The 26,254-nt window shown below is 39.8% G+C and overlaps 2 protein-coding genes across 2 annotated transcripts in view; both read right to left on the bottom strand.

Annotated features, from left to right (window-relative positions):
- Positions 1-259: 259 nt before the first annotated feature.
- LOC126209921 (piggyBac transposable element-derived protein 3-like) lies at positions 260-1,300 on the bottom strand. The gene is made up of 3 exons (XM_049939040.1): positions 992-1,300; positions 622-909; positions 260-544 (listed from the first exon to the last, which is right to left on the bottom strand). Exons 1-3 carry the CDS (start codon positions 1,298-1,300, stop codon positions 260-262), a joined length of 882 nt encoding a protein of 293 aa, XP_049794997.1.
- Positions 1,301-8,893: 7,593 nt separating this feature from the next.
- Positions 8,894-26,254, bottom strand: part of LOC126209920 (uncharacterized) — an 84,961-nt gene continuing 67,600 nt past the window's right edge. Inside the window, exon 5 of the mRNA XM_049939039.1 lies at positions 8,894-10,048. Coding sequence (XP_049794996.1) covers positions 9,827-10,048 — 222 coding nt within the window. The 3' untranslated portion in view covers positions 8,894-9,826. The remainder of the gene's footprint in view (positions 10,049-26,254) is intronic.

The following is a 26,254-nucleotide window of genomic DNA, read 5'->3' as shown; positions in this document are numbered from 1 at the left end:
GGATCAATTATGCCACTCTTTATTTCACTTTAAAACAGAGGAAACAATAAAAATAATTCCATATTACATTCTTATTTAAAAAACAATGGTCAACACCTGATTTTAACATTTAGTATGAAACTGCAAAAAACAGTTTGTGTCCTTTTGGAGACACAAATGTGCTTTACATTTTCTGTAATGGATTCTTGAACACCCCGTACATTTTGGAAATTTGCGACTTGGAGCTCTTACATCATGCAAATGCAAATGGTCAATAGAATCAAACTGTATCTCTGTAGCTGGTCGTAATTCTCCTCTGTTTCTTTAGTGTGACTCTCATGTCTGAAGCCAGTCCTTCTTCATACAGATGCCCCCTCTTCTTTTCAGTCACTTTCTTTTGGCACAGTATCAATCCATCTGCTGCCCTGATACGAATTGAAGAAGGTCCATTTCCTTCTTCTTTGGGATGGACAGGTTGTCTGCATCTCGTCTGTATTTCCAACCAACTTTGCACAATGGCAAAGTCAACACCGTGAAGAATCATACGCAAGGCCATTTTCGAGATCTGATGAGAACTATGCAGCAGCTTATCAATTGATCAAATAGATCCACACCACCCATTGCATGGTTATATTTTCTCACGATTTCAGGTCTTTCTACTTTCACATATTTATGGTGCTTTTTGTCCCAAAGCTCAACTTCATCCATTGAGCCTTTACCAAAAAAGATTGAGCACAATACAATTGGCCTATTGTCTAACCACTTACACATGGTAATTTCATCAGCACTAGTGATTTCTTCACAGTAACCTCTGGCTTGTTTCGTTATTGTTTTATCATCTGAAATAGGCAAGTTCTTTCCAAATCTGTTCTGACGGACAGTACCTGCTGCATTGATGCCTTGAGATTTCAGAACTTGAAACAGGAGGACCTAATCCAAATTTTTTTTCAGCATGTGGTATTTAGTTTAGTTGTAGCGCCTTGATCCAAAAGGAAATCATGCACTATTCCACACTTTCCACACAACATGAAGACATTGATTCCCCATGGACTTGGTTTCCCCTTACACACTGCTTTGCAGCGAACTTCCCAGTGAAAGGAATAATTCCTTCATCCACACAAACATTCTCTTCTGTAGGAAGGTCACTGCAACGTTTTCGAATGGCTGTGTAAACTGGGCTGAATTTGTAAAATTTATCTTTGTTTTCAGGTGGCTTCTCCAGATTGTTCACCAAGTGTAAATTTGTTCGTAATTCTAAAAATCTGTCTCGTGAAATGTTTTCCCAAAACACATTGACCTTCATGCTTGTATCCCAATACATTCGTAAGCTGGGAAGTTTCAAAGCACCAGTCAATATATGCAAACCAAATAGCACCTCTAGTTCTTGAGGAGTTGTCTACTTGAATGAGGATTTGCCTTGTCGTAATGCATAAATATTAGTATGTGCTGCTATGCTAGTGAACAAATCATCTGGTATATATCTTTTGAAGTATTGTATTGGAGAACACAAGACAGATTCTTCAAAATTTAGAGCTTTGTATGTTAGTCCCATTGTACTTAGAGGCTTGCGTTTCCATTTTATGGATTCTTTAGGTGTCACCATTATATTGTCACACAGGTTATTCAATTCTGGGTTGTTTTCATTGCAAAAAAGGTTCATTTCAGCATCCACCACCTCTCTGTCATCTTCATCTTTAGATATGGTGTCTCTAAACACATCATTCACGCTCATTTTATCTGCTCCAACACGTTTCACTGTGTGTGGAGCTTGCCTTTCAATAAGTGGTACACTGTCATCCTCATCTCCACTGAAATGTATGTCAGAAACATCACCATTTTCAATTATGTCCATAATCAAGCCCCAATCTTCTCCACAGAAAGATATTCCTTATCCAGATTTGTAAGTTAAAAGCCAGAAATATAAAATAAAATCATGTGTACTGGTCAGTTATTCTCCTCCTTGCTGCTGGTACTGAAATTCCTGAAAAAATACCACACCTAACTACCACAGCCATGCAAATACAGCTGAGACAAAATTTGGGGTTACGTTTCCTATTTTACACAATTAATGACCTGTTGTACACAAATGTGTACATTAAATTTACCTGATACATAACACATATATGAACTGAATGAAATTGCTGAAAATTCCACTGAAAGAATGTCTAAAGTTTCCAAAAGAAGGAAACCACACGAAACATTCATTAACAAACCCCACAATGTGACTATTGTAGCAATAAAGTCAACGAGCAATGGCTTCCCACAGAGAGACAACATCAGAGAGTATATTTCACCATGTAGTTCACAGACTGCTCAGAAGAGAGCAGCAGCTGCTGGACCATGGCTAAAATAAACCTACACAAATGTGCACTGTGAGTTTTTATGTACCTGACATTTCTTGTCAGCGAAATATTAGTGAACAAACTTTATATACACAACTGTGACCACCAGGTCTAAAAATGTTAATTACTAATCAAAATTTTCTCTCAATAATTGGAAGTGTACAAGAAGCGTACAAAATACGAAGTGGAAATGTCAATTGATAACTTTTATTAACGTAAATGTACAATGAATAAGAATTCAAATATTTGTAAAGAATGTAATAAAATGCTTAGAAGAAATGCATATAATAATGAAAAAACGTTTTAAACAATTTGTATCTAGTTATAAGAGTCCTTTGTAAATGTTTAAGGACATGAAAGATTTTCTTTGTTGTTACAAACAACAACAATTACTACTACTACTGCTACTACTACTACTACTACAAGCATTATATAGAGAACAACATTGTGAAAAATGTATTGGCTGTCAATAAATTAAAGATCTTTGTTGTTTTTACTTAAGTCATACATCTAGGTACAAGCTCGCAAGTAGATGCAAGATTTATAAACTAGAATATAGGCGAAAGAGAAAAATAGTGTATAAGTGTGGAAAAGCAATAGTTGAAAACTATCTCAAAAAACATTTACTGACAAACAGACGCATCAGAAAACAAGAAATGAAAACTCTCATTCTTTGTAAAACTAATGTTTTTTATTCCTTAATAAATGGATGAAGCTTTTAGAGAGCGTTTAGACAGTCGATCAACTTCGTGATTATTGCAGGCAGAATAATTTATGAGTATACAGCAGACTTAGAAAAGGTAATTTAATTAAATTAATCGTTTCAAATAATTTGCCTCCTCCCACAAGAACTCTCCATAATTTGAGGGTGAAGGAACTCAAATCTAGAGCTAAAAGTCTTGGCATTAGAGGATACAGTATATTAAAGATATCAGAGTTAATTAACACTGTCAGGTAACAAGTGTTTACATTTCATCCAGAAGTAGTCCAAAAGACTAGATCAAGACCAAAGTGTGTACCCAATATAATTATTTTTACAGATTTGATGATAACATTATTGATAAACCTCACACATCGAGAGAAGAAAAATAGTGAAGGTAGATTAAATTGACCCATTTAGTAGCAAAATATTTGAGCAAGAAAAGGAGGCTGAACCATCTAAAAAGCATTTATTTAAGATTAAAGGAACTAGATAGAGATTAAATGAAATTTTAAAGCGTGGTCTATATAATTGTCTTTAACCATGCTAACATTGCAAGACCCGATACTGTTAGTGAGAAAACAGATTACATAACGAAAGCACTCAACTCTATGGTAGATGTAGCTAAAAAGAGAACTAATTTCAGGAAAGGAGATAAGTTGAATATAACAGTCAACTACCCAGAAATGTTTTATATAATTTCTAAAGGTTATAATGCATTGAATAACACTGTTCAAGCATTGTGAAACAAAATGAGAGATATCTGATGAGACTGTTGATATAGCAGATACCACATTTAATATTCAGATGTTTGCAATTCCTAGAGGACAAGGTGGTAATGGAAAAAAATAATTAATCTTGCTGAAGATAAACAGACTACGAGATGCATCACAAGAATTAAAAATGATGATAATCTGTGCTGTCCTAGAGCAGTAATTGTTGCATTAACATACCATACAAATAATATTTTGGGAAGGGAACTAGCCACAGCTGAAATTAAGAAAATCAGAGAAGGAAATGAATACAAATTACAGAAAGAGTTAACTGGCAAATTATGTAAATAGCTGTGTGAATACAATGAAGAAGGATTTACTTTAGATGACATCAAAAATGTTGAATAACTATTGGATATCCAAATAAATGTCGTATGTGCTGAAAATTTCAATGTGGTTATCTATAGTGGCGCTGAAAAAGAAATGAAAATTTATCTGTATAAAGATTACAACCATTTTTATGTAATTAACAATATGACAGCATTCCTAGGATCTTCATATTTCTGTGATAAATGCAAGAAGCCTTACCACAACAAGAATGCTCACAAATGTGAAACAGAGAGAAAAATGTGCATATTATGCAAAAGTCCAGAACATGAAAGTGAAGAAAATAAGATTTATTGTGAGAAATGCGATAGATAGTGTTATAATGAAGAATGTTTGAACGATCACCAAGAAGTTTGTGAGACAGCTTACAAGTGTGTAGGATGCAAAAAGATTTGTTTCAGGTCTAAAGAACATAAATGTGGCTTTGAACTTTGCAGAAATTGTATCATGTAGTGGATATTGGAAATCATAAATGTTATATGCAACCTGTATTGCAAAAAGGTGGTATCTGTGATAGATGATTTGGTGAGGATTTGATAGTGCAAGGTTGCCCAAATTGTAACAAAGGAGGTTACTATGTTAATTGAGAATTCAAAGATTTTTATATTTAACGCACTAAAGTAGTCGCTGGTAAAGAGTTCAAATGTTGTGAAAAAGGCTTCCCTAAGAAAGCGAATTGAACCTATACTGAGAGATACATGTGGTTTGATTATGAAGCAACTCAAGAAACTGGAACACACATTCAAAATTTCATAATTGTTCACAATTTTAAAGGTGATACTATTTATAAATTTAAGAGAAATTATGAATTCTGTAGATGGACGATATCTGAAGAGAACAGTTATTACACATTTATAGCTCTTTATGCAAAAGGTTACGATCCCCAATTCATTTTGAAGTACTGTGTTGAAAATACAATAAGGCCATATACCATCTAACCAGGAACTAAACTGATGTTATTGGAGATCAAACAGGTAGGCATATAAATTATAGTCGGCAGTAAGTTTATCCAAAGACTGCTCAGTAGTTTTCCAAAAACTTTTGATTTGAAAGAATTGAAGAAAGGCTACTTCCCACATTTATTCAATATGCCAGAAAATGAAAACTACATAAGACCGATTCCTGATACTGAATTTTACTGTGTCGACACTATGAAGCCAAAAGATATAGAAGCATTTCTAAAATGGCATAGCTCCAGATTTAAAGAAAATTATGTGTTCAACATGAAGAAAGACATTAACGTGCACTGTAATTCTGATGTAGATATATTGAGAAGAGGCTGTTTAGAACTGAGAAAACAATTTCTAGAGATAGCTAACATTGATCCATTCTAGAATAAGATATTCACTCTGCAGCGGAGTGTGCGCTGATATGAAACTTCCTGGCAGATTAAAACTGTGTGCCCGACTGAGACTCGTACTCAGGACCTTTGCCTTTTGCGGGCAAGTGCTCTACCATCTGAGCTACCGAAGCACGACTCACGCCCGGTACTCACTGGAGACGAGATACTGGCAGAAGTAAAGCTGTGAGTACCGGGCGTGAGTCGTGCTTCGGTAGCTCAGATGGTAGAGCACTTGCCCACGAAAGGCAATGGTCCTGAGTTCGAGTCTCGGTCGGGCACACAGTTTTAATCTGCCAGGAAGTTTCATTGATCCATTCTGTTATTTAACCATCGCTGGAGTTTGCATGACTATTTACAGATCCAAATATTTACCGAAAAATACAATCGCTGTATTGGATAAAGAACAGAAAGAGAATTATAATAAAGAATCCATAGCTTGGTTAAACAGTAACAACATTCAACAAGCTCTTAATGGTGGCAAAGTAAGAATAGCTGGTGCAGAAGTAGATGGGTTTGGTAAAGAAACTAATACTGTTTATCAATACAATGGCTGTTATTGGCATTGATGTAAAAAATGTTACAAAAGTGAGACGATTAACAATAATAATAAGGAGTCAATAGATGACCTTTATCAAAAGACTTTGAGAAGAATTCCAGAAATACGAAATGCTGGATACAATCTGGCAGAGATGTGGGAATGTGATTGGGTGAACTCAGCAGAATATAAAAGGCTTAAGAAATTAAAGCAGTTGCCTGAAATTGTTGAACTGTCGAATCCAAGAGACACTTTTTGTGGTGGTCAAACAAATGCAATAAAATTAAGAGCTAAAGCAGATGGTGTTAGCTCAAAAGTAAAATATATTGATGTATGTAGTATTTATCCTGTGTAATTTCATGACTTTTATCCTGAACAACATCCGAGAAAAGTATATAGAATAAAATATTATTCAAAAAATGGTATGGTTTAATAAAATGTGAAGTATTGGCTCCTAGAGGATTGTATCACCCTGTTTTGCCTGTACATATGCAAATCGATAAAAATGGAAAACTGTTGTTTCCTTTGTGTGTCAAATGAGGTCAAGAAAAAATAGATAAGTGCAATCACAGCGATGATGAAAGAAGTTTTATTGGAACTTGGGACGACTGATGAAGTGAAGAAAGATGTAGAAAAAGGATATGAAATTTTAAATGTGTATAACGTTTGGGATTTTAAAAATAAAACCAATATGTTGTTTGAAAATTATGTGAAAGATTTTCTGAAAATAAAACTCAGAACCAGTCAATATAATTTCGAGTCTGCTGAAGAGTATATCAAAGCAGTTAAAGTGAAGTTGGATATTGACTTGGATCATAACAGAAAAAAGGAAAATCTGGGAAAACCAGCTGTTGCTAAGATACGTCTTAATTCATTATGGGGAAAATTTGGGCAAAGGCAAAATATGAGTCAAACAGAATATGTAACCAATTTACAGCACTTTTATGGGATACTGCTGGATGACCAATAAGATAACTTAGATATCAATTTTATTACAGAGCAGATGGTTCAGATGAGATATAATTTCAAGGTTTATTAGATGGAAAACAACACAGCTACAAATATTTTTATAGCTGCATTCACTACATCAAATGCAAGATTCATATTATATGATATGTTAGATAAACTAGGAGAATCTGTTACATATTTTGATATCGATTCTGTAGTATATATTGATTATGGTGAAAATACTGTGGAAACAGGCTGTATGTTAGGCGAATGGATTGATGAAATGGGAAATAACTGGATTACAGACTGGGCATCAACAGGCCCAAAAAGTTACTCTTATGAGAAAAATGATAAAAAGACAGAGATGAAGGCTTCACTCTAAACTACAGGAATATTCACAAGTTGGATGGTGAATCCATGATATGGCTAATTCAGAGTGAAGTGGAAGAAAAGATACAGTTAGAGTACAATCAGATAACAAGAGATCATGAAACAAATAATCTGGTCAACAAATAGGTTAAGAAAGAATTCTCATTTCAGTATGATAAAAGAGTGGTTCTAGAAAATTTTGATGCAGTGCCTTATGCCTATTGAATCTCTTCTAATGAAAAAATAAACTTCATACCACATTTTTATACAAATAATATAAAGTAGTTAGTTGCGTTTTGTTGTATTCTGTGCTATCTAAGTTTTTGGTTATAGAGTGAGATACTTTTAAAAATAATGAATAATCTTTCAAATATTTTTTTTGTAGTTCTGTTAAGAAATTATTAATAAACAAATTAGAATCAACTATTTGTTTTACAGTCATAAAATAGAGAGAACTGCAGTTTTCTAATTCCTCCCATATTTCTATATCAGTTTCCTCATAGCTATCAAACTTCTTTTCATGTTTATCTCCATAAATTCTCTTTAATACATTAACATGTTCAGTATGATTTTGACTTCTCAAGTGTTCTATAATTAATGATGGTTTAAAATATTCTTTGGAAGAATTACACTTAACATGTTTCTCTCTAGGATTATTACTTCTCTCAACAAAGATGTCAAATTTAAATTCGTCCCACACATTAGTCATATTTATAAAGATTAAAAATTTAAAAGCTTATTAAAATTTTGTTCTACATAAATGGACGCTCTACTGAAGATGCTCAATAATGAAAGCAATTCTAGTTTGTTTAAAAGATTAATGAGTTAGAAGTAAATAAATTTTATTATATTACAGGCTGTGAATATTTAAAAACTAGAAATGGGGGGAAAAATTGCATGTAACTCGATGGAAAATTCAAAGCTACTTTACTAAACAGATACAACACATTAATTAGTGGTTGGGACTTTCAATATTTTGAAAAAGGTGACATTAAGCTAAAATATAAAGGAATGAAGAAGATTAAAAATAATGATTACGAATTTGATGTTCTGGAGTTCGTTGTGTGACTTTTGGGTGCGTTGGTTTGCACACTCAAGTGATTCGTTTATAAGAAATGTCATTAAGTAAGTTTCTAGTGTGCTCAACCTACCCGTTTATAACAAAATGAAAAATGTCAATAAATTACCTGCGAGTGCGCTCAGTCTGCCCACTTACTACTTAAACGATTTACTTCCTTTCTTCCATTTGTCTCCTGCCATTTGACTGCCCTATTGCATATCTTTCTGTTCATATGTCTAAGCATTTTCCGAGAGAGAATTATCAGGGATGGCTGCAAACCAGTTGGAAGAGAGCAGCATATCGTTGGTGAATTTAAATAAAAATAATTATTCATTTGTTTAAGTATTAATTTACAGCTTAGTATCACTTACTAATTTTACAAATCAACCCAAAATTGTTCTGTAACACCAGAAGTACGAAAAATTCATATTTAAGTAAATAAACACAGTACATGAATTAAGAATATACAGGGTGTTTTGAAAAGATTGACCTGGTTTTGGGCAGTAATAATTACAAAACGTGGGACGCGCCGGCAAGGAAATCCGTTTTTTTTTTTTTCTTAATGGACGTGTCCAAGGTTTTAAGAAAATCGCCTTAGCTGTCATTCAATACGTTTTCTCAGTTTGCAGTCTCTCACAAGTAAGATAACGTCTGCTTAACGGAAAGCGTGTTGTGTGCTGTAGTTTGCAAACAGTCAGTCAGTGATTTCGGCCCAGCGTGCTTTTGTCGGCGTTTTAGCATTGATTCGCCTGCACCCAAAAACATTCGTCGCTGGTTTCGCCAATTTGAAGAGACAGGTTGCTTGAGCAAAAGTAAGAGACCAGATGATAGTATGGTGGAAAGAATCCGGCAGACGTCTGAGCGGAGCCCACGGAAGTCTACTCGCCACGATTCCGATGACTTCATTTTCCAATAGGATGGAGCTCCATCACAATGGCACAACAACGTGCGTTAGTTTCTCAATGCCGCTCTGCCTCAACGCTGGATAGGGCGCACGGGACCCCCATACACTGCTCTGCATTCTTGGCTTCCGAGGTCGCCAGACATGACTAGTGCGATTTCTTCTTGTGGGTATACGTGAAGGAAAGTGTGTTCATATCTCCTCTAGCTCGTGACATGGAAGAAGTCAAGAACAGAATAACAGCCGCCATAACTTCTGTAAAAGCAGATACATTGCGTAAAGTTCATTATGAATTTAGCAATTGACTGGATTTTGCTCGTACTGCTGCTGCTGGACTCATAGAGCATTTGTAAAAGATTAACTAAAACTTTAATATTTTGTGAGTATTTTGCAATTAATCCCATGTTTGTAGTATGTTTTTATCAATAAATATTGAGTTTTGAAATAAGGTTAATCTTTTTGAAACACCGTGTACTTCATTTGACAAATACAGTTTTCCCCCTGTATCTCTTTGACATAAGATACGTTATTACTGTTGAGAGAGGCTAGCTCAGTAGCTCAGAAACGAGTGGATGCCACTTTCGTCTGTCCCCGTGTTCTGTGCCTCTGACTGCCCACTGCCACTGGTGGCCGCTGTCTGGGGTGTGGCGCCACCATCTGGAACCTCCGTGGCAAAACTGTAGCTGAAACTGCTCCTTTCTCTCTTCTGGCCAAAAAACATAACTTCTTCTGATATTCTCAAGTTCTCAACTGCCAGGAGGAAAGTGCACACCTGAAAAATAACATCAGTCTTTAGCGTATAAACGCGACTCTGTATTAGTGTAATAAAAACTCTCACTGTAAATGTTTGTACTACTGTCATGTACAAATAGTGTTTCAAAATAAGGTGCATTCTTACAGCTGATAGATGAATGTTTTGCGCTAATAAACTGGAGGTAGGCTACTGTGAGTAGCATAGCTAAAAAATTTGTAGTTTGATCTCCATAACAGCGCGTATTTTAAAATTAATTTCGTTGTGGTGTTTGAGACATTCCCGATGTAATAACTGCTTCAGTGGTTCACGGTCGTCGCGTCGGATAATGTTGTGAAACTATGCCTCGTCCGAACAGGCCTCGAAAGCCCCAACGGTACCGACCGACCGCCGTGTCATCTTCAGCCTATAAGCCGTACTGGATACGGATATGGAGGGATATACAGTCAGCACACCACTTTTCGGGCCGTAGTCAGCTTTCGCGGCTGGAGCCGCTAAGTTAAGTAGCTCCTCAGTTGACCTCACAAGGCCCGAGTGATCCCCGCTTGCCAACAGCGCTCGGCAGACCTGGATGGCCAGCCTTCCAAGTGCTATCCGAGCCCTACAGCGCTTAACTTCGGTGATCTGACGGGAACGCTGCACGGTTGTGAAAGCTGCACGGTAGTTCAATGAGATAGCCACTCGTCATCTTTAGGTGCTTACTGGCTTTTTGCTGCAGTGGCTCGCCAGAAAACTCACTAGAAAAACGCTGGCGCCAGTGGGTGGGGCTATAACGTCATCATAGACGAATCATAGAGCACAAAATCGACCAGAGCACCTTACCAGAGAAATGGACCACGGTCTACGCTTTCTCAAGCAGCAGCCCTGCGTTCGCGTGGGCAGAGTGTTGGCACCCAGTGTAAGTGCCGACTCCGATTCAATGAGTCGACTCATTGGATACCTTGGTCTGCGGCAGCGATGCCTTAGTGTCGCCACTGCTGGTTCCCATGCCTTGCTGAGTTGAAACCCCGTGTCTCTCGTTACTTACGCACGTTCCGATTGCTTCTTTAATGATAGAGTCTCGGCACGTGGAGGCAGACGAAAGGATCTATGTCTCTCCATAGTTCAGGCTATGTCCCTTGTGAAGACAGTGCTCAGAAAAGCAGACTTTCCTGGCTGACCCGATTTGGTATGACGTTTATTTTCAGCGCATCTAACATTGCGACCTGTCTGTCCAAAGTATGATTTCCCACACAGGCACAGGTTTTTATTTATCCCTGACGTCCTTAGCCCAAGGTCGCCTTTAACAGAACCCATCATCGTTTTCACTTGCGCTGGTGGACGGAAGACACATTTTATGTGATGTTTCTTGTACGGCCTGCCGATATTAGAGCACACACCACCAACATAAGGTAGAAAACCATCCTCGTGCGGTTCTCCATTTCTTCTGGCTATTCCTGAAGTTAAGTGCATGCAGGTTGAAATCCATTACGGATCGGTTTATCAGAGTGCAAACACAAAGTAAAGATAGATAAGCTCTACTGATAAGCTCCCTGCAGCCGAGATAACTCTAGCCCTATGAACGACAGTCATAACACGTCACTGCATTGAGATTAATGATGGCTATTCCTGAAGTTAAGTGCATGCAGGTTGAAATCCATTACGGATAGGTTTATCAGAGTACAAACACAAAGTAAATATAGATAAGCTCTACTGATAAGCTCCCTGCAGCTAACTCTAGCCCTATGAACGACAGTCATAATACGTCACTGCATTGAGATGGATGAGGGCTATTCCTGAAGTTAAGTGCATGCAGGTTGAAATCCATTACAGATCGGTTTATCAGAGTAAAAACACAAAGCAAAGATAGATAAGCTCTACTGATAATCTCCCTGCAGCTGAGATAACTCAAGCCCTATGAACGACAGTCATAACACGTCACTGTGTTGAGATGGATGATGGCTATTCCTGAAGTTAAGTGCATGCCGGTTGAAATCCATTACGGATCGGTTTATCAGAGTACAAACACAAAGCAAAGATAGATAAGCTCTACTGATAAGCTCCCTGCAGCTGAGATAACTCTAGCCCTATGAACGATAGTCATAACACGTCACTGTGTTGATATGGATGATGGCTATTCCTGAAGTTAAGTGCGTGCAGGTTGAAATCCATTACGGATCGGTTTATCAGAATACAAACACAAAGCAAAGATAGATAAGCTCTACTGATAAGCTCCCTGCAGCTGAGATAACTCTAGCCCTATGAACGACAGTCATAATACGTCACTGCATTGAGATGGATGATGGCTATTCCTGAAGTTAAGTGCATGCAGGTTGAAATCCATTACAGATCGGTTTATCAGAAACACAAAGCAAAGATAGATAAGCTGTACTGATAAGCTCCCTGCAGCTGAGATAACTCTAGCCCTATGAACGACAGTCATAACACGTCACTGCGTTGAGATGGATGATGGCTATTCCTGAAGTGCATGCAGGTTGAAATCCATTACAGATCGGTTTATCAGAGTACAAACACAAAGCAAAGATAGATGAGCTGTACTGATAAGCTCCCTGCAGCTGAGATAACTCTAGCCCTATGAACGACAATCATAATTTGTCACTGCGTTGAGATGGATGATGACAGCCCTTAGCTCGTTGGTATAGGTCACTGTGAGTTGGTTTACAGAACCTGATGTGACCTTAGGAAACGTCTTCTTTTCTGGGGGCCAAGACATTTAAGAATGGGATGACTTGATTTTTCTCCACTTCCATGCTGAACCAGATGCTAGGATGGACGGAGTTAAGATGTTTCAGAAATGCGGCAAGTGATGCTGCCCCATATGGCTATACCACAAAGGTGCCGTACACATATCTCCATAATTTTTTAGGTTTTGACACAGCTGACTGATTGCTTTTTTCTCGAAGTCTTCCCTGAAAAGGTTAGCTGCTACTGGAGACAAAGTCAGTTTGCTCAAAATATCGTTCATTAAATAAAAAGTAGGACAAGGTAAGCACATGTTTCAATAGCTGTAAGATAGCCTCCTCCAACTTAGCTCCTATGGGTTGTAGTCAATCCATCGGAGATACTCGTGTGGACAAAGAGACCACATTGAAACTCAATAATATGTCAGCTGGTTCGAGACGCAAAGTGTTTAATCTCTGTATAACATTAATTTTATATACATGCATAACCATTTGTCTCCCATAGTAGCTAACATTTTCATGGAAGACTTCGAGGAAAAAGCAGTTCAATCAACTGTGTTGAAACCTAAATGTTTCTGGAGATACGTGGATGACACCTTTTTAGTAAGGCCACATGAGGTAGCAAGGCTTCCTGCATTTCTGAAACACCTTAACTCCCTCCACCCAAGGATTTTGTTCACCATGGAAGTGGAGAGAAATGAAGACAGGGTCACTGTGTGTGCAAACGATGCTGGGTTCTGTTAAGGTTTAAGGAGATCACGGATCGATAAAATTCCGTGCCAGGGAAATTATACATTGGCCAGACGTGTCGCACTGTTAACAATAGATGCGCTGAAGATAGACGTCACGCCAGATTGGGTCGAGTAGAAAAGTCTGCTGTTGCTGATCTTGACAGAGGATGTAGTATGAACTACGGAAAGACAAAGATCCTTTCGTCCACCTCCACGTACTGGGACTTCAATCCACAAGGCATGGGAACCAGCATTGGCGTCACTAGCGCATCGTCGGACGCAGACGAGCGAATTAGAGTCAACATAGACGCTTATTGGAATCCGGACGCTGGACCACCATTTGCGACCGTGCTTTTCCCGCGTCGCGCATGCGTAGACTGTGGCCCTTTTCTCTGACAGGGGCGCTGGATGTCGCCATGCTCCATGATTTGTCTAAGATGACGTTACAGCCCCACCCCTTCGCGCCCGCGCTTTTCTAGCGAGCCGGCGCATATATTGGCGATCCACTGCAGCGACAAGTCAGTGAGCACCTGAAGATGACGAGAAATATAGTGCAGCTTTCACATTATTCCACGCAACGTCCGCAAAAATGAAGCACCAAATAGAATGTCAGCACAAAAAAGTTATGACGTACACACAGGAAAGTTTGATTTAATGGGATAATGAGGTACAGAGATCTCGGCATCCCTCGATTTCGTGTTCTGAGAAAAACAAGGAATTGCTTTGGAAAATACTAATGTTTGGCTAACATGAATATAGGTAAAGGCTGAACATGGAAGTAGCGAAATAGACTGTACATGCAGTCCTCCGAATATATTAAAAAGTTTTACTTGCGACGAAACCATGATGTACAGGAAGTTGCACATAAAACAACCATTGCGGAACAGAACTTTGGGAGTAAATGTTAAATTGCGACAAGAATAGAAATACACTACTGGCCATTATAATTGCTACACCACGAAGATGACTTGCTACAGACGCGAAATTTAACCGACAGGAAGAAGATGCTGTGATATGCAAATGATTAGCGTTTCGGAGTATTCACACAAGGTTGGCGCCGGTGGCGACACCTACAACGTGCTGACATGAGGAAAGTGTCCAACCGATTTCTCATACACAAACAACACTTGACCAGCGTTGCCTGGTGAAACGTTGTTGTGATGCCTCGTCTAAGGAGGAGAAATGCGTACCATCACGTTTCCAACTTTGATAAATGTTGGATTGTAGCCTATCGCGATTGCGGTTTATCGTATCGCAACATTGCTGCACGCATTGGTCGAGACCCAATGACTGTAAGCAGAATATGGAATCGGGAGGGTAATACGGAACGCCGTGCTGGATCCCAACGGCCTCGTATCACTAGCAGTCGAGATGACAGGCATCTTATGCGCATGGCTGTAACGGATCGTGCAGCCACGTCTCGATCCCTGAGTCAGCAGATGGGGACGTTTGCAAGACAACAACCATCTGCACGGACAGTTCGACGACATTTGCAGCAGCATGGACTATCGGTTCGGAGACCATGGCTGCGGTTACCCCTGACGATGCATCATAGACAGGAGCGCCTGCGATGGTGTACTCAACGACGAACCTGAGTGCACGAGTGGTAAAACGTCATTTTTTCGAATGAATCCAGGTTCTGTTTACAGCATCATGATAGTCGCATCCGCGTTTGGCGACATCGCGGTGAACGCGCATTGTAAGCATGTTTTCGTCATCGCCATACTGGTGTATCACCCGGCGTGATGGTATGGGGCGCCATTGGTTACACGTCTCGGTCACCTCTTGTTCGCGTTGACGGCACTTTGAACAGTGGACGTTACATTTCAGATGTGTTACGACCCGTGGCTCTACCCTTCATTCGATCCCTCCGAAACCCTACATTTCAGCGAGATAATGCACGACCGCATGTTGCAGGTCATGTACGGGCCTTTCTGGATACAGAAAATGTTAGACTGTTGCCCTGGCCAGCACATTCTCCAGATCTCTTATCAATTGAAAACGTCTGGTCAATGGTGGCCCAGCAACTGGCTCGTCACAATACGCCAGTCACTACTGTTGATAAACTGTGGTATCGTGTTGAAGGTGCATGGGCAGATGTACCTGTACACGCCATCCAAGCTCTGTTTGACTCAATGCCCAGGAGTATCAAGACCGTTATTACGGCCAGAGGTGGTTTTTCTGGTTATTGATTTCTCAGGATCTATGCACCCAAATTGCGTGAAAATGTAATCACATGTCAGTTCTAGTATAATATATTTGTCCAATGAATACCCGTTCATCATCTGCATTTCTTCTTGGTGTAGCAATTTTAATGGTCAGTAGTGTATTTGTTGGAAAATGTTATATTGGCTGGTGGTTTCATAAGTAGGAGCGACTGACACTTGTGCTCTGAATTAAATCTCGTAACGTGACTGTAGGGAATTGATAAGTGACAGCGTGGCACGGTATGACAGCCTATAGGATACCTGACCAACATCTGTATTAAATAAATATGTTTGGTACGTGATACGTGATTGGGGAAATGTCAATAAAGCAGCTTTCATGCTAGCCAGTGCACCATGTCTTCACACTTGACTGGACGAGCTGTTTCAAAGACATTAGCTGCTACGACGAGAATGCAACCAAAATAAAACAGAAGCTCTGATCTCAAGCTTTTGTGATATTTGACAATAAAAATTATATTGTCCAAAACTGGATGCACCAAATGAGTCGGAGGAGAGGTAGAATAAGTTACACGAGACATCCCAAATGAACTCTTTCAAAAGATTGTGGACTCATTCCCCTCGTGTTTAAGCAATCTGATGGACGCCGCTTGTACCTAAGTGTGTGCCCAGACTGCAGTTCTAGATGAAGAATATGAAACAGTAGTTCAGAAGGGATTATTCAGGGTTGTATTTCACATGTTTTTCTTTCTGTTGACAGAGCATGGATAAAAGGAAACCAAGGAGAAATTTGAAAATGGAATTAAAGTTCAGAGAGAAGAAACGACGTCAAAGAGCTAGGAATGAATGGAACGGATAATGTTTTGTGTAGCTCCACAACAGATGCTTATACAGATGACGACGGATACTACGAAAGTAAATGTAAGTAATCGCAAAATATAGTCGCGAAAACTTTTTTGGTCAACAAATTTACATTTTTAGATATAGTAACTTCTTAACTTCCCACTCAAACTTACAATGACATCATTTCCTTGCAGATAGAAAGCTGTAGGGAATGCCCTACAGAAACTAACATTCACAAAATAAGGCAATAATCACGGCAGACATTAACTGTTGCTATGCATAATTTTCGTGATAATAATTATCACTTAAAACATGTTTGAATTTTTTAGAACTGAGTAAAAGTACCCATCGATGACGGCGCGAAGGTGCCGAAACATGTTTGGTAAAGTTCAGCGTTGAGAATTTTAAAATCAAAATTTGTATTCCTTTTTGCTTGCCACATATGTGAGACGCTGCTGCAGATTTGTGATCTGGAGATAAGGTACTGGCTTTTTAGCAGACGGATACCACAAGGCTTTAGAACCTAAATTAAGAAACCAAATTAGAGGTTTGGGAGCCTGAATAAAGAAACCGACCTCTGCCAGGTATTGCACGGTTACCAGGTGTGACCCCTACGGCGATGGCGTTGCCGGTTACTGTTCTTGGACCGGTAGTTTCAATGTCACCGTGGATCAAAGCAATAGAGAGAGATATTACGTGTCAATTTAAAAATAAAAACCACGTGCAGTGAAACACAGACAATAGTTTGCTGCAATATTGTCTGTTACCTGGAACATTCCCTCAGATTTGTCTGTCGTTTTCAGGTACTGTTAGAGCACGTTGGAAAATCGACCACGGTTTTCTAAATGCGTGAAGACATGCTCTTTAAAAATGAAATCAGTTATGCAAAAGAGCTTTACTAAAAGCAAACTGAATGTGATTTATTCTCGTAATTTTTACGAAAATCTAGTCTGAACTGATTTTGTGGAAATTTAGAAAGCAGCACGTGAATGATATGTTACTAAGTTGCTGTTTCCAAAATTTTATTTTTATCATGCCTTTAATCAACGAGGTATAACCCAAAGTTAAAACTGTATGCGCAACTAGTTTGCGTCAATTTATATAGCTCTGTTGGATATTTTACCCACTGTTCTGGGAGGAGGCTAAAAATACGTTGTTTCGAATGAGACTCGTTTTGAGGCTTTAGCAGAAAACGATATTTTGGAAAATATTAGCTCAATCATTTTGTATTCTACATTCTTGTGCTACCGAGGTACTGCGAATTAAGTTTCGTGTTCACCATGTGTTTACTCTACGAGATATAAGAACCCAAAGTTCGCATTTTTTTCGTGTCGCGATTTCCGTGCCCAAATCTGGTTAAAATCATCTAGTATTATTATCCCGCGTTTGGTAATCAAATACACTTTTCTAGGCCGTTTAAACCATGGACTTTCTAATAAGTCCAGGTTAGAGAGATTTTTAGCACACAGTTTTTTGCAAAATCAGGACGAAAATTGCGCATTTTTGACCTTTTCACGAAATCTTCAACTTCGTACTTAAATTACTCAGTATTGGAAAGTGGTACATGAATGAAACTTTATATCTGGGGATCTTGTATATTTAGGTTACTACATGCCAAGGTTCACGTTCGTCACACCGTTAGTCTCTTGCTATATAAAAAATAAACATGGAAATTTTTCGAACGTCCATTTTTTCGGTTATTTTATCTAAAATTTTCTGGCTGAAGATAGCTCTTAAAATTCTTTTCGTTATTGCTCTTAAGATAATGTTTACAGCTGTAGAAGACGGACAAATTTCATTTCTTTCAACAAAGAGTGTGCGAGATATAACAAGTCTACATCGTCAGAAGTTCATGCTCGCTCTGCGCCAAGTCGCGCATGGAGTCAAACTAGTGACTGTATGTCAGGCAGTATTACTTCGACGAACGTTAAAATTTACCTTTGTTCATAGGGGATATGTGCGAATATTCACATGACATGTCATCAAAATCATTCTTTCATGGAGAACAGATACTTCGTTGGCGAGTGTGGTTGAGGGAGGGCATTGGTCGGATGGAGTTCGGTTAAGGAAACTGTGTATTGCTATGAGTACCGCAGAAAGGCCGTTATGCTATTTCTGGATTGAGCTGAAGTGAATATAAATACTGTGATTAGTTTTCATATTGTCTTGCAACCACTGATTCTCTGTTCACGCCACTTCTCCGCAAGCACGTGTGCTATATCGAAAAGTTATTCCTTGTTTCCTGGCGCGAAATGTATTAGTAATAGCAGTAGTTGTAATGTGTATGCTGATCTCTTTTGCTGGTTATCAGAAGAAATTACATTCGTAAGCTGGTCAACTTTCTGACTTGAGTATTGTTGTTTGAAAGGGAGCACGTGTTACGCAATATGTCAGGCTGGTGCGTACGTTCGTAGCATTTTCCCGGAAGTTTAATAACATATACTATGCTATGTGTGAAACACATATCTGCTGAACAAGCGCTCATAGCACTTAAGGTATGCATTTTTGAGCCTACGTTTATTGGACATTTTTTGCTTCTATTGGTCCGTACTATCACCTCTGGCTGCCTGCCCTGCTGTCTTAGCAACAACAGCACCAGTACGTGTATCCGACTGTCAGAGGTATCAGGACTGTTTTCGCTTATAAGTTTCGACTGGTTCGTTTCCTTGAATTTTGTCATTTTGGGATGGCTGAAGGGCGATCTGTTAAATTGTGAAAAACCATTCAACAGCCAGGTTCGCATATATTACTTTTTTTAATTTAAGACAACCTATTTCAACAGATTATGCCGTCATGTTCAGGTCTCAAAATCTTTTTGCTGTAAACATGTTCCTTTTACGCTGACATCACACATGTTAAGTGGATAAAAATAGCACATTAATAAAATATTTAAAAACATAAAGCCTCTTGTGCAACAGGCTATGTGCATATACATATTGTTCACAGTTGCATGTTGCACCATAAAATCACGGTATACAAAAAGCGCGTTTCCGGGGCAGCGACCTTACCCTTTTTAACATCGTCGTGGAATCACCCTGCATATACATACAGGGTGCGCCAAAAAAATGTATACACACTTTGAACTGTCATAGACAAATTATTTCCCGTTCTACAAGGTTAAATATTTGTGAGAAAGTAATGTTATGTTTCTTCGACAGGTGGCAGCAGTGGCATGGAAGTAACTGCAACATGGCGGACGTGCGTTTGAGCTTTGAACCGCGGAAGCAGATAATTAAGTGGTACTGGAAGTTGGAGAATGTAGCTGCGGTTCGAAGACAGTGAAGAAGTGAGTAAGGTACAGAACCACCTCCAAGGTTAACAATTACACGTCTACGAGACAAATTCGAAATTCATGGAACAGAGTGTGATGTGCATAAAGGTCGCTCAGGGCGACCTCGTACAGCTACAAGTGATGATTCCACAACTGCGGTCTTGGAACTGTTTCAGCGTTCGTGTCAAAAATCTTCAAGGCAACTGGCATGTGAGGGTAACGTAAGTGGTAGTAGTGTGCTACGCACTCTGAAGAAAGGCAAGTTTCGTGTGTACATTCCAAGGCTGGTGCATCAGCTTAAGTGACGATGATCCAGATCGAAGGTTAGACTTTTGTGAATGGGTTCAGGAGATGGTGAGACGTGAACCAGGATTTATGGGTAGCATAATTTGGTCGGATGAAGCCCAATTCAAACTCAATGGAACTGTGAATAGACGCAATTGCGTACGGGGCTGAAGATAATCCTCACATTACAGATGAGAAGGCTGTGAATTTGCCTGGTGTAAATGTGTGGTGTGGTTTGTCTGCAAGGGGACTTATTGGGCCTTTCCACTTTGAAGGTACTGTTACTGGAGAAACGTACCTAACAATGCTTGCTGACTCCATATTCCCTGCCACTCGTGCATTATACAGTAATGATGAGTTTTATTTCCAATGAGATGGCGCCCCGCCGCACTATCATAGGGACGTACGAGCGTACCTGGATCACAATGTGCCAGGCCAGTGGATAGGCTGCAGGGGACCAATCGAGTTTCCTGCACGCTCTCCAGACCTCACGCCGCTGGATTTCTTCTTATGGGGCACAGTAAAAGATGAGGTGTACAAACGTAAACTACGTAACCTGGACTCACTTTGGAATGAGATTCAGGTGGTGTGCGCAGAAATCTCATTGGACACTTTGGTACGATGTACGGAATCAGTGGTGACTCGTACTCAGAAATGTATTGGTGCTGAAGGCCACCAGTTTGAACAATAATCACATTTGCAAAGTACATTTATTTTTCGAATTGGACTTTAAGCTATCCATTTCCAGAAATTTAACATTGTAGAACGGGAAATAAATTTTCTATAACGCTTCAAAGTGTGTATACATTTTTTTGACACACCCTGTATATGTACAAGCGCCAGCACCTATAATTTTGACGCTGTGAGCCGTCGTTGGATGACGTTTCCGGACACAGGTTCCTATGTTAAACTCGATACACTAAGTTCCGTCTACAACCTCGTGAACTTGAAACACACTGTAGAGCTCTGTTGTAATAATTAAACTTTCGGTACTTTAAATCACGCCCCCTCCTCCTCCCCCCATGAAAACCGAGTGATCGTAGGAAAATGAAACTTAACGGAAATTTTTGCAAAGGCATGTCGTTGAAAGAAACACATTTTAATTTCCACATAAGATGGTACAATTTGTTAACTGCATACCGCTTCTAAGTCCCAGGCTACAAGCGTTGCGTAACGGGACTGCCATCTGCAGCGTACAGCCTGGAACCACACTGGGCATTGTTCTACTGCTGCCTGGGACTTCTCAGCTGGGACACAGGCTGCCCCCTTCGCTTCGCTCACGTCAAACCCCACACTGCGTCCAGCATTCTCCGCCATGGCAACAGAATCTTTTTCAACAATTTGTAGCGCAACTGGCTGTCAGCTTCTCCCAGGAACAATTCCCAAATCGCCAGTTAATGCGGATGAGTAGGAGAAACAAATCCGTAATGTTCGGATACAACATTAGTAATGTCCTGCAGACACAGTCACGTCCTTTAAATATCTGGGCGAAACGTTGCAAAGCTAACATATAAGGACTGTGGTCGGAAAGGCGAATGACCGACTTCGTTCTATTGGCAGAATTCAGATTCACCTGTAAAGGCGACCGCATATAGTACGCTAGTGCGACCTATTCTTGACTACTGTTGGAGTGTTTGGGATCCGTACCAGGACGGCTTAAAGGAAGACATACGAGCAATTCAAAAGCGGACTGCGAGATTTGTTACTGGCAGTTTCGAACAACATGAAAGCGTTACGGGGATCCTTCGGGAACTCAAATGGAAATTCCCGGAAGGAAGGCGACGTCCGTTTCGACGAAGACTATTGAGGAAATTTAGATAACCGACATTTGAAGCTGACTGTACAACGATTCTGTTGTCTCAAACATACATTGTCCGCAGCTCGTGGTCTCACGGTCGCGTTCTCGCTTCCCGAGCACCTGCCTCGAGATGGCTGGGTGTGTGTTGTCCTCATCATTTCATCATCATTCATGAAAGTGGCGAGATTGGACTGAGCAAAGGTTGGGAATTTGTATGGGCGCTGACAACCGCGCAGTTGAGCGCCCGACAATCCAAACATCATCATCATCATCCAACATACAATGCACGTAAGGGCCACGAAGATAAGATACGAGAAATTAGAGCCCATACGGAGGCATACAGACAGTCATTTTTGCCACACGTCCTAAGGTCGATTGTAGAGTATCGATGTAGATGTAGAGGTAATTGTAATTCGAACTTTTGAATCATGTTCTTCAATTCCGGTGTCGAAAGAGGACCTCTCAACCTTTCTTTCACGCTCCAATACTCGCGAAGAGCAGGAGCGCCATTGCTGTTATTTTGATATATCCACTTTACCGTAAAGCTCTGCTCACCTCATCCAGACCTACGTTGACTGTCTGCAGCTGTAGTGCACGCTGATGCTTGTATTTCACCTCTACGTCCGCGTACCACTACATGCACTTCACGGCAAGTCATAATGACACTAAGACTGCTAACAACGTAAATCCTGGAGCGCACAGTTTGAGTGAAATACCTATAAAACTGGGTACTCATACGGTAAATATTTTCCCGTCAACAGCGGCTCAAGTGGCTGAAGTCTGACTATAACCATCCTGTGCTTTCCTAACTACATAACGTGTCTGCAACACAAACAGGTGGCATTCTACATCTACATCTACATGATTACTCTGCAATTCAGATTTAAGTGCTTGGCAGAGGGTTCATCGAACCACAATCATACTATCTCCCTACCATTCCACTTCCGAACAGCGCGCGGGAAAAACGAACACCTAAACCTTTCTGTTCGAGCTCTGATTTCTCTTATTTTATTTTGATGATCATTCCTACCTATGTAGGTTGGGCTCAACAAAATATTTTCGCATTCGGAAGAGAAAGTTGGTGACTGAAATTTCGTAAATAGATCTCGCCACGACGAAAAACGTCTTTGCTTTAATGACTTCCATCCCAACTCGTGTATCATATCTGCCACACTCTCTCCCCTCTTACGCGATAATACAAAACGAGCTGCCCTTTTTTGCACCCTTTCGATGTCCTCCGTCAATCCGACCTGGTAAGGATCCCACAACGTGCAGCAATATTCTAACAGACGACGCACGAGTGTAGTGTAAGCTGTCTCTTTAGTGGACTTGTTGCATCTTCTAAGTGTCCTGCCAATGAAACGCAACCTTTGGCTCACCTTCCCCACAATATTATCTATGTGGTCTTTCCAATTGAAGTTGTTCGTAATTTTTACACCCAGGTACTTAGTTGAATTGACAGCCTTGAGAATTGTACTATTTATCGAGTAATCGAATTCCAACGAATTTCTTTTGGAACTCATGTGGATCACCTCATACTTTTCGTTATTTAGCGTCAACTGCAACCTGCCTCACCATACAGCAATGTTTTCTAAATCGCTTTGCAACTGATACTGGTCTTCGGATGACCTTACTAGACGGTAAATTACAGCATCATCTGCGAACAACCTAAGAGAACTGCTCAGATTGTCACCCAGGTCATTTATATAGACTAGGAACAGCAGAGGTCCCAGGACGCTTCCCTGGGGAACACCTGATATCACTTCAGTTTTAATCGATGATTTGCTGTCTATTACTACGAACTGCGACCTTCCTGACAGGAAATCACGAATCCAGTCGCACAACTGAGACGATACCCCATAGGCCCGCAGCTTGATTTGAAGTCGCTTGTGAGGAACGGTGTCAAAAGCTTTCCGGAAATCTAGAAATGAGGAATCAACTTGAGATCCCCTGTCGATAGCGATCATTACCTCGTGCGAATAAAGAGCTAGCTGCGTTGCACAAGAACGATGTTTTCTGAAACCATGATGATTACGTATCAATAGATCGTTCCCTTCGAGGTGATTCATAATGTTTGAATACAGTATATGCTCCAAAACCCTACTGCAAACGGACGTCAATGATATAGGTCTGTAGTTCGATGGATTACTCCTACTACCCTTCTTAAACACTGGTGGGACCTGCGCAATTTTCCAATCTGCAGGTACAGATCTATCGGTGAGCGAGTGGTTGTATATGATTGCTAAGTAGGGAGCTATTGTGTCGGCGTAATCTGAAAGGAACCTAATCGGTATACAATCTGGACCTGAAGACTTGCCCGTATCAAGCGATTTGAGTTGCTTCGCAACCCCTAAGGTATCTACTTCTAAGAAACTTATGCTAGCAGCTGTTCGTGTTTCAAATTCGTCTTCCCTGGTGAAGGAATTTCGGAGAACTGCGTTCAATAACTCCGCTTTAGCGGGACAGTCGTCGGTAACAGTACCATCGTCACTCCGCAGCGAAGGTATTGACTGCGTCTTGCCGCTTGTGTACTTTACATACGACCAGAATTTCATCGGATTTTCTACCAAATTTCGAGACGATGTTTCGTTGTGGAACCTATTAAAGGCATCTCGCATTGAAGTCCGTGCCAAATTTCGCGCGTCTGTAAATTTTCGCCAATCTTCGGGATTTCGCGTTCTTCTGAACTTCGCATGCTTTTTCCGTTGCCTCTGCACCACTCCCGTGGTGGGTGGTCTCACATGTGTATGGTTTCACGTATTGACGACTTGTGTTAATTGTAACGGTATACAGTGCACGGTTGCTATTTTGTAATATATCAAGGTTAATGGCGATCGATTTGCATAACTGTAATACAATATTCCTCTCTTCCCCTCCACCGCAAAATAAATTAAAAGCCATATCATACTACACCTCCCATCTCTTGAGCATACTACGCCGAATGTATTTGATGTCTTTGAATTTCAACGTCTAAGGTAAGTTTTTTCAGACTCTCAGTCTACTAGTCGCGTAGGTAAGTTAAAAAGAGTTCCCATTGCGGTAATTACTGCGAATGTCATCGACAGACCACTCGTGTTAATTAAGTTCAGGAAACTGCGCTTCACGATTGATCCTTAGAACCGTACTAAAGCAGTAGGAATATCTAGGCAACCGACGGGTATTCATGATAATTTGTGTTTCTTCTTCGACATTTAGGAGTCGGATTTTATGTGAGCTAACAAAGGGCTTCATAGCTGTCAAAGGTAATGCATATTTTCAGGTCGATGACTTTAGTGATATTACAGCTGTTATTCTTGTCGTATCTGAATATGTGATTGAATGTGTCCATGCACCTTTCACTCTTACAGAACAGTCAAATATTTTGATATTACTATTAATGTTACCATTATATTATTATTTTGACGTAATTACAAGCTATATAAGGCCAATTGTTATTGACGCAACAATGGTTAGACAGACTTGTCTGTTACTCCAATTGTCTCTCCAATTCGTATCTTACATTCTTTTCGAGATTACTAAAAAATCAGCTGTCCTTATTGTTTTCTTCCTTCTTACTCATGTATACGTGTAATCTAATTACATTATCAATCCACTTAATGTTCCTAGCATTTAGCTTTGCTATAATGTTAGGTTCTTTAATTAATTCTAGAGCATTCGCCATCCCTTAGTGACATCCCAGATCACGTAAGATCTGGGGTGACATGATCCTTCATTACACCAAATACTTTGTAAGTTTCCTCTCGAAAATCCTTCGTACAGCGTATGTTAAAAGTGCAGTGTAAGTGATCGACAGATGCCCGTCTTTGCCTTGCTATAGGTATATTTGAACTTTATGACGTCGTGCAGGGCATAAAACACTTCGTGTACGCTTTCAATGCTGGTTTTAGTGTTAGCTTTCATATACTACATTTAACATTCCACCCTTCCCAAATATAAATTGCAATGTATTTGTTCAAATGTTTCGGTTTAATCTATTAATTTTATCATTACCTTCGGTAATATAAGCAAAAACATATAATTTTTGTATTCTTTATTATATGCTTGTAATTTAAGGGAAATGGGTAGGTTGAAGTTAGATATAGTGGGAATTAGTGAAGTTTGGTGGCAGGAGGAACAAGACTTTTGGTCAGGTGAATACAGGGTTATAAATACAAAATCAAATAGGGGTAATGCAGGAGTAGGTTTAATAATGAATAAAAAAATAGGTGTGCGGGTAAGCTACTACCAACAGCATAGTGAACGCATTATTGTGGCCAAGATAGACACGAAGGCCATGCCTACTACAGTAGTACACGTTTATATGCAAAAGATTAAAAAACAGCCGACCAGTTGCAAAGGCTCTGCAGATGATGAAGAAATTGATGAAATGTATGATAAGATAAAAGAAATTATTCAGGTAGTGAAGGGAGACGAAAATTTAATAGTCATGGGTGACTGGAATTCGAGAGTAGGA

This window comes from Schistocerca nitens, chromosome 10, assembly GCF_023898315.1.
Source record: "Schistocerca nitens isolate TAMUIC-IGC-003100 chromosome 10, iqSchNite1.1, whole genome shotgun sequence".
Classification (NCBI taxonomy): Eukaryota; Metazoa; Arthropoda; class Insecta; order Orthoptera; family Acrididae; genus Schistocerca; species Schistocerca nitens.
The sequence above is the reverse complement of the archived record's forward strand: the minus strand, read 5'-3'. Positions and strand labels throughout refer to the sequence as shown.

Excerpts from the sequence above, each read along its gene's own strand:
- LOC126209921 (XM_049939040.1), bottom strand. The coding sequence starts at position 1,300 with ATGTATTGGGATACAAGCATGAAGGTCAATGTGTTTTGGGAAAACATT. Across the intron at positions 910-991 it reads CTTCATGTTGTGTGGAAAGT|GTCCTCCTGTTTCAAGTTCT; the intron begins GTGGAATAGTGC and ends AATTTGGATTAG. Across the intron at positions 545-621 it reads AAGTAGAAAGACCTGAAATC|ATCTCGAAAATGGCCTTGCG; the intron begins GTGAGAAAATAT and ends AGTTCTCATCAG.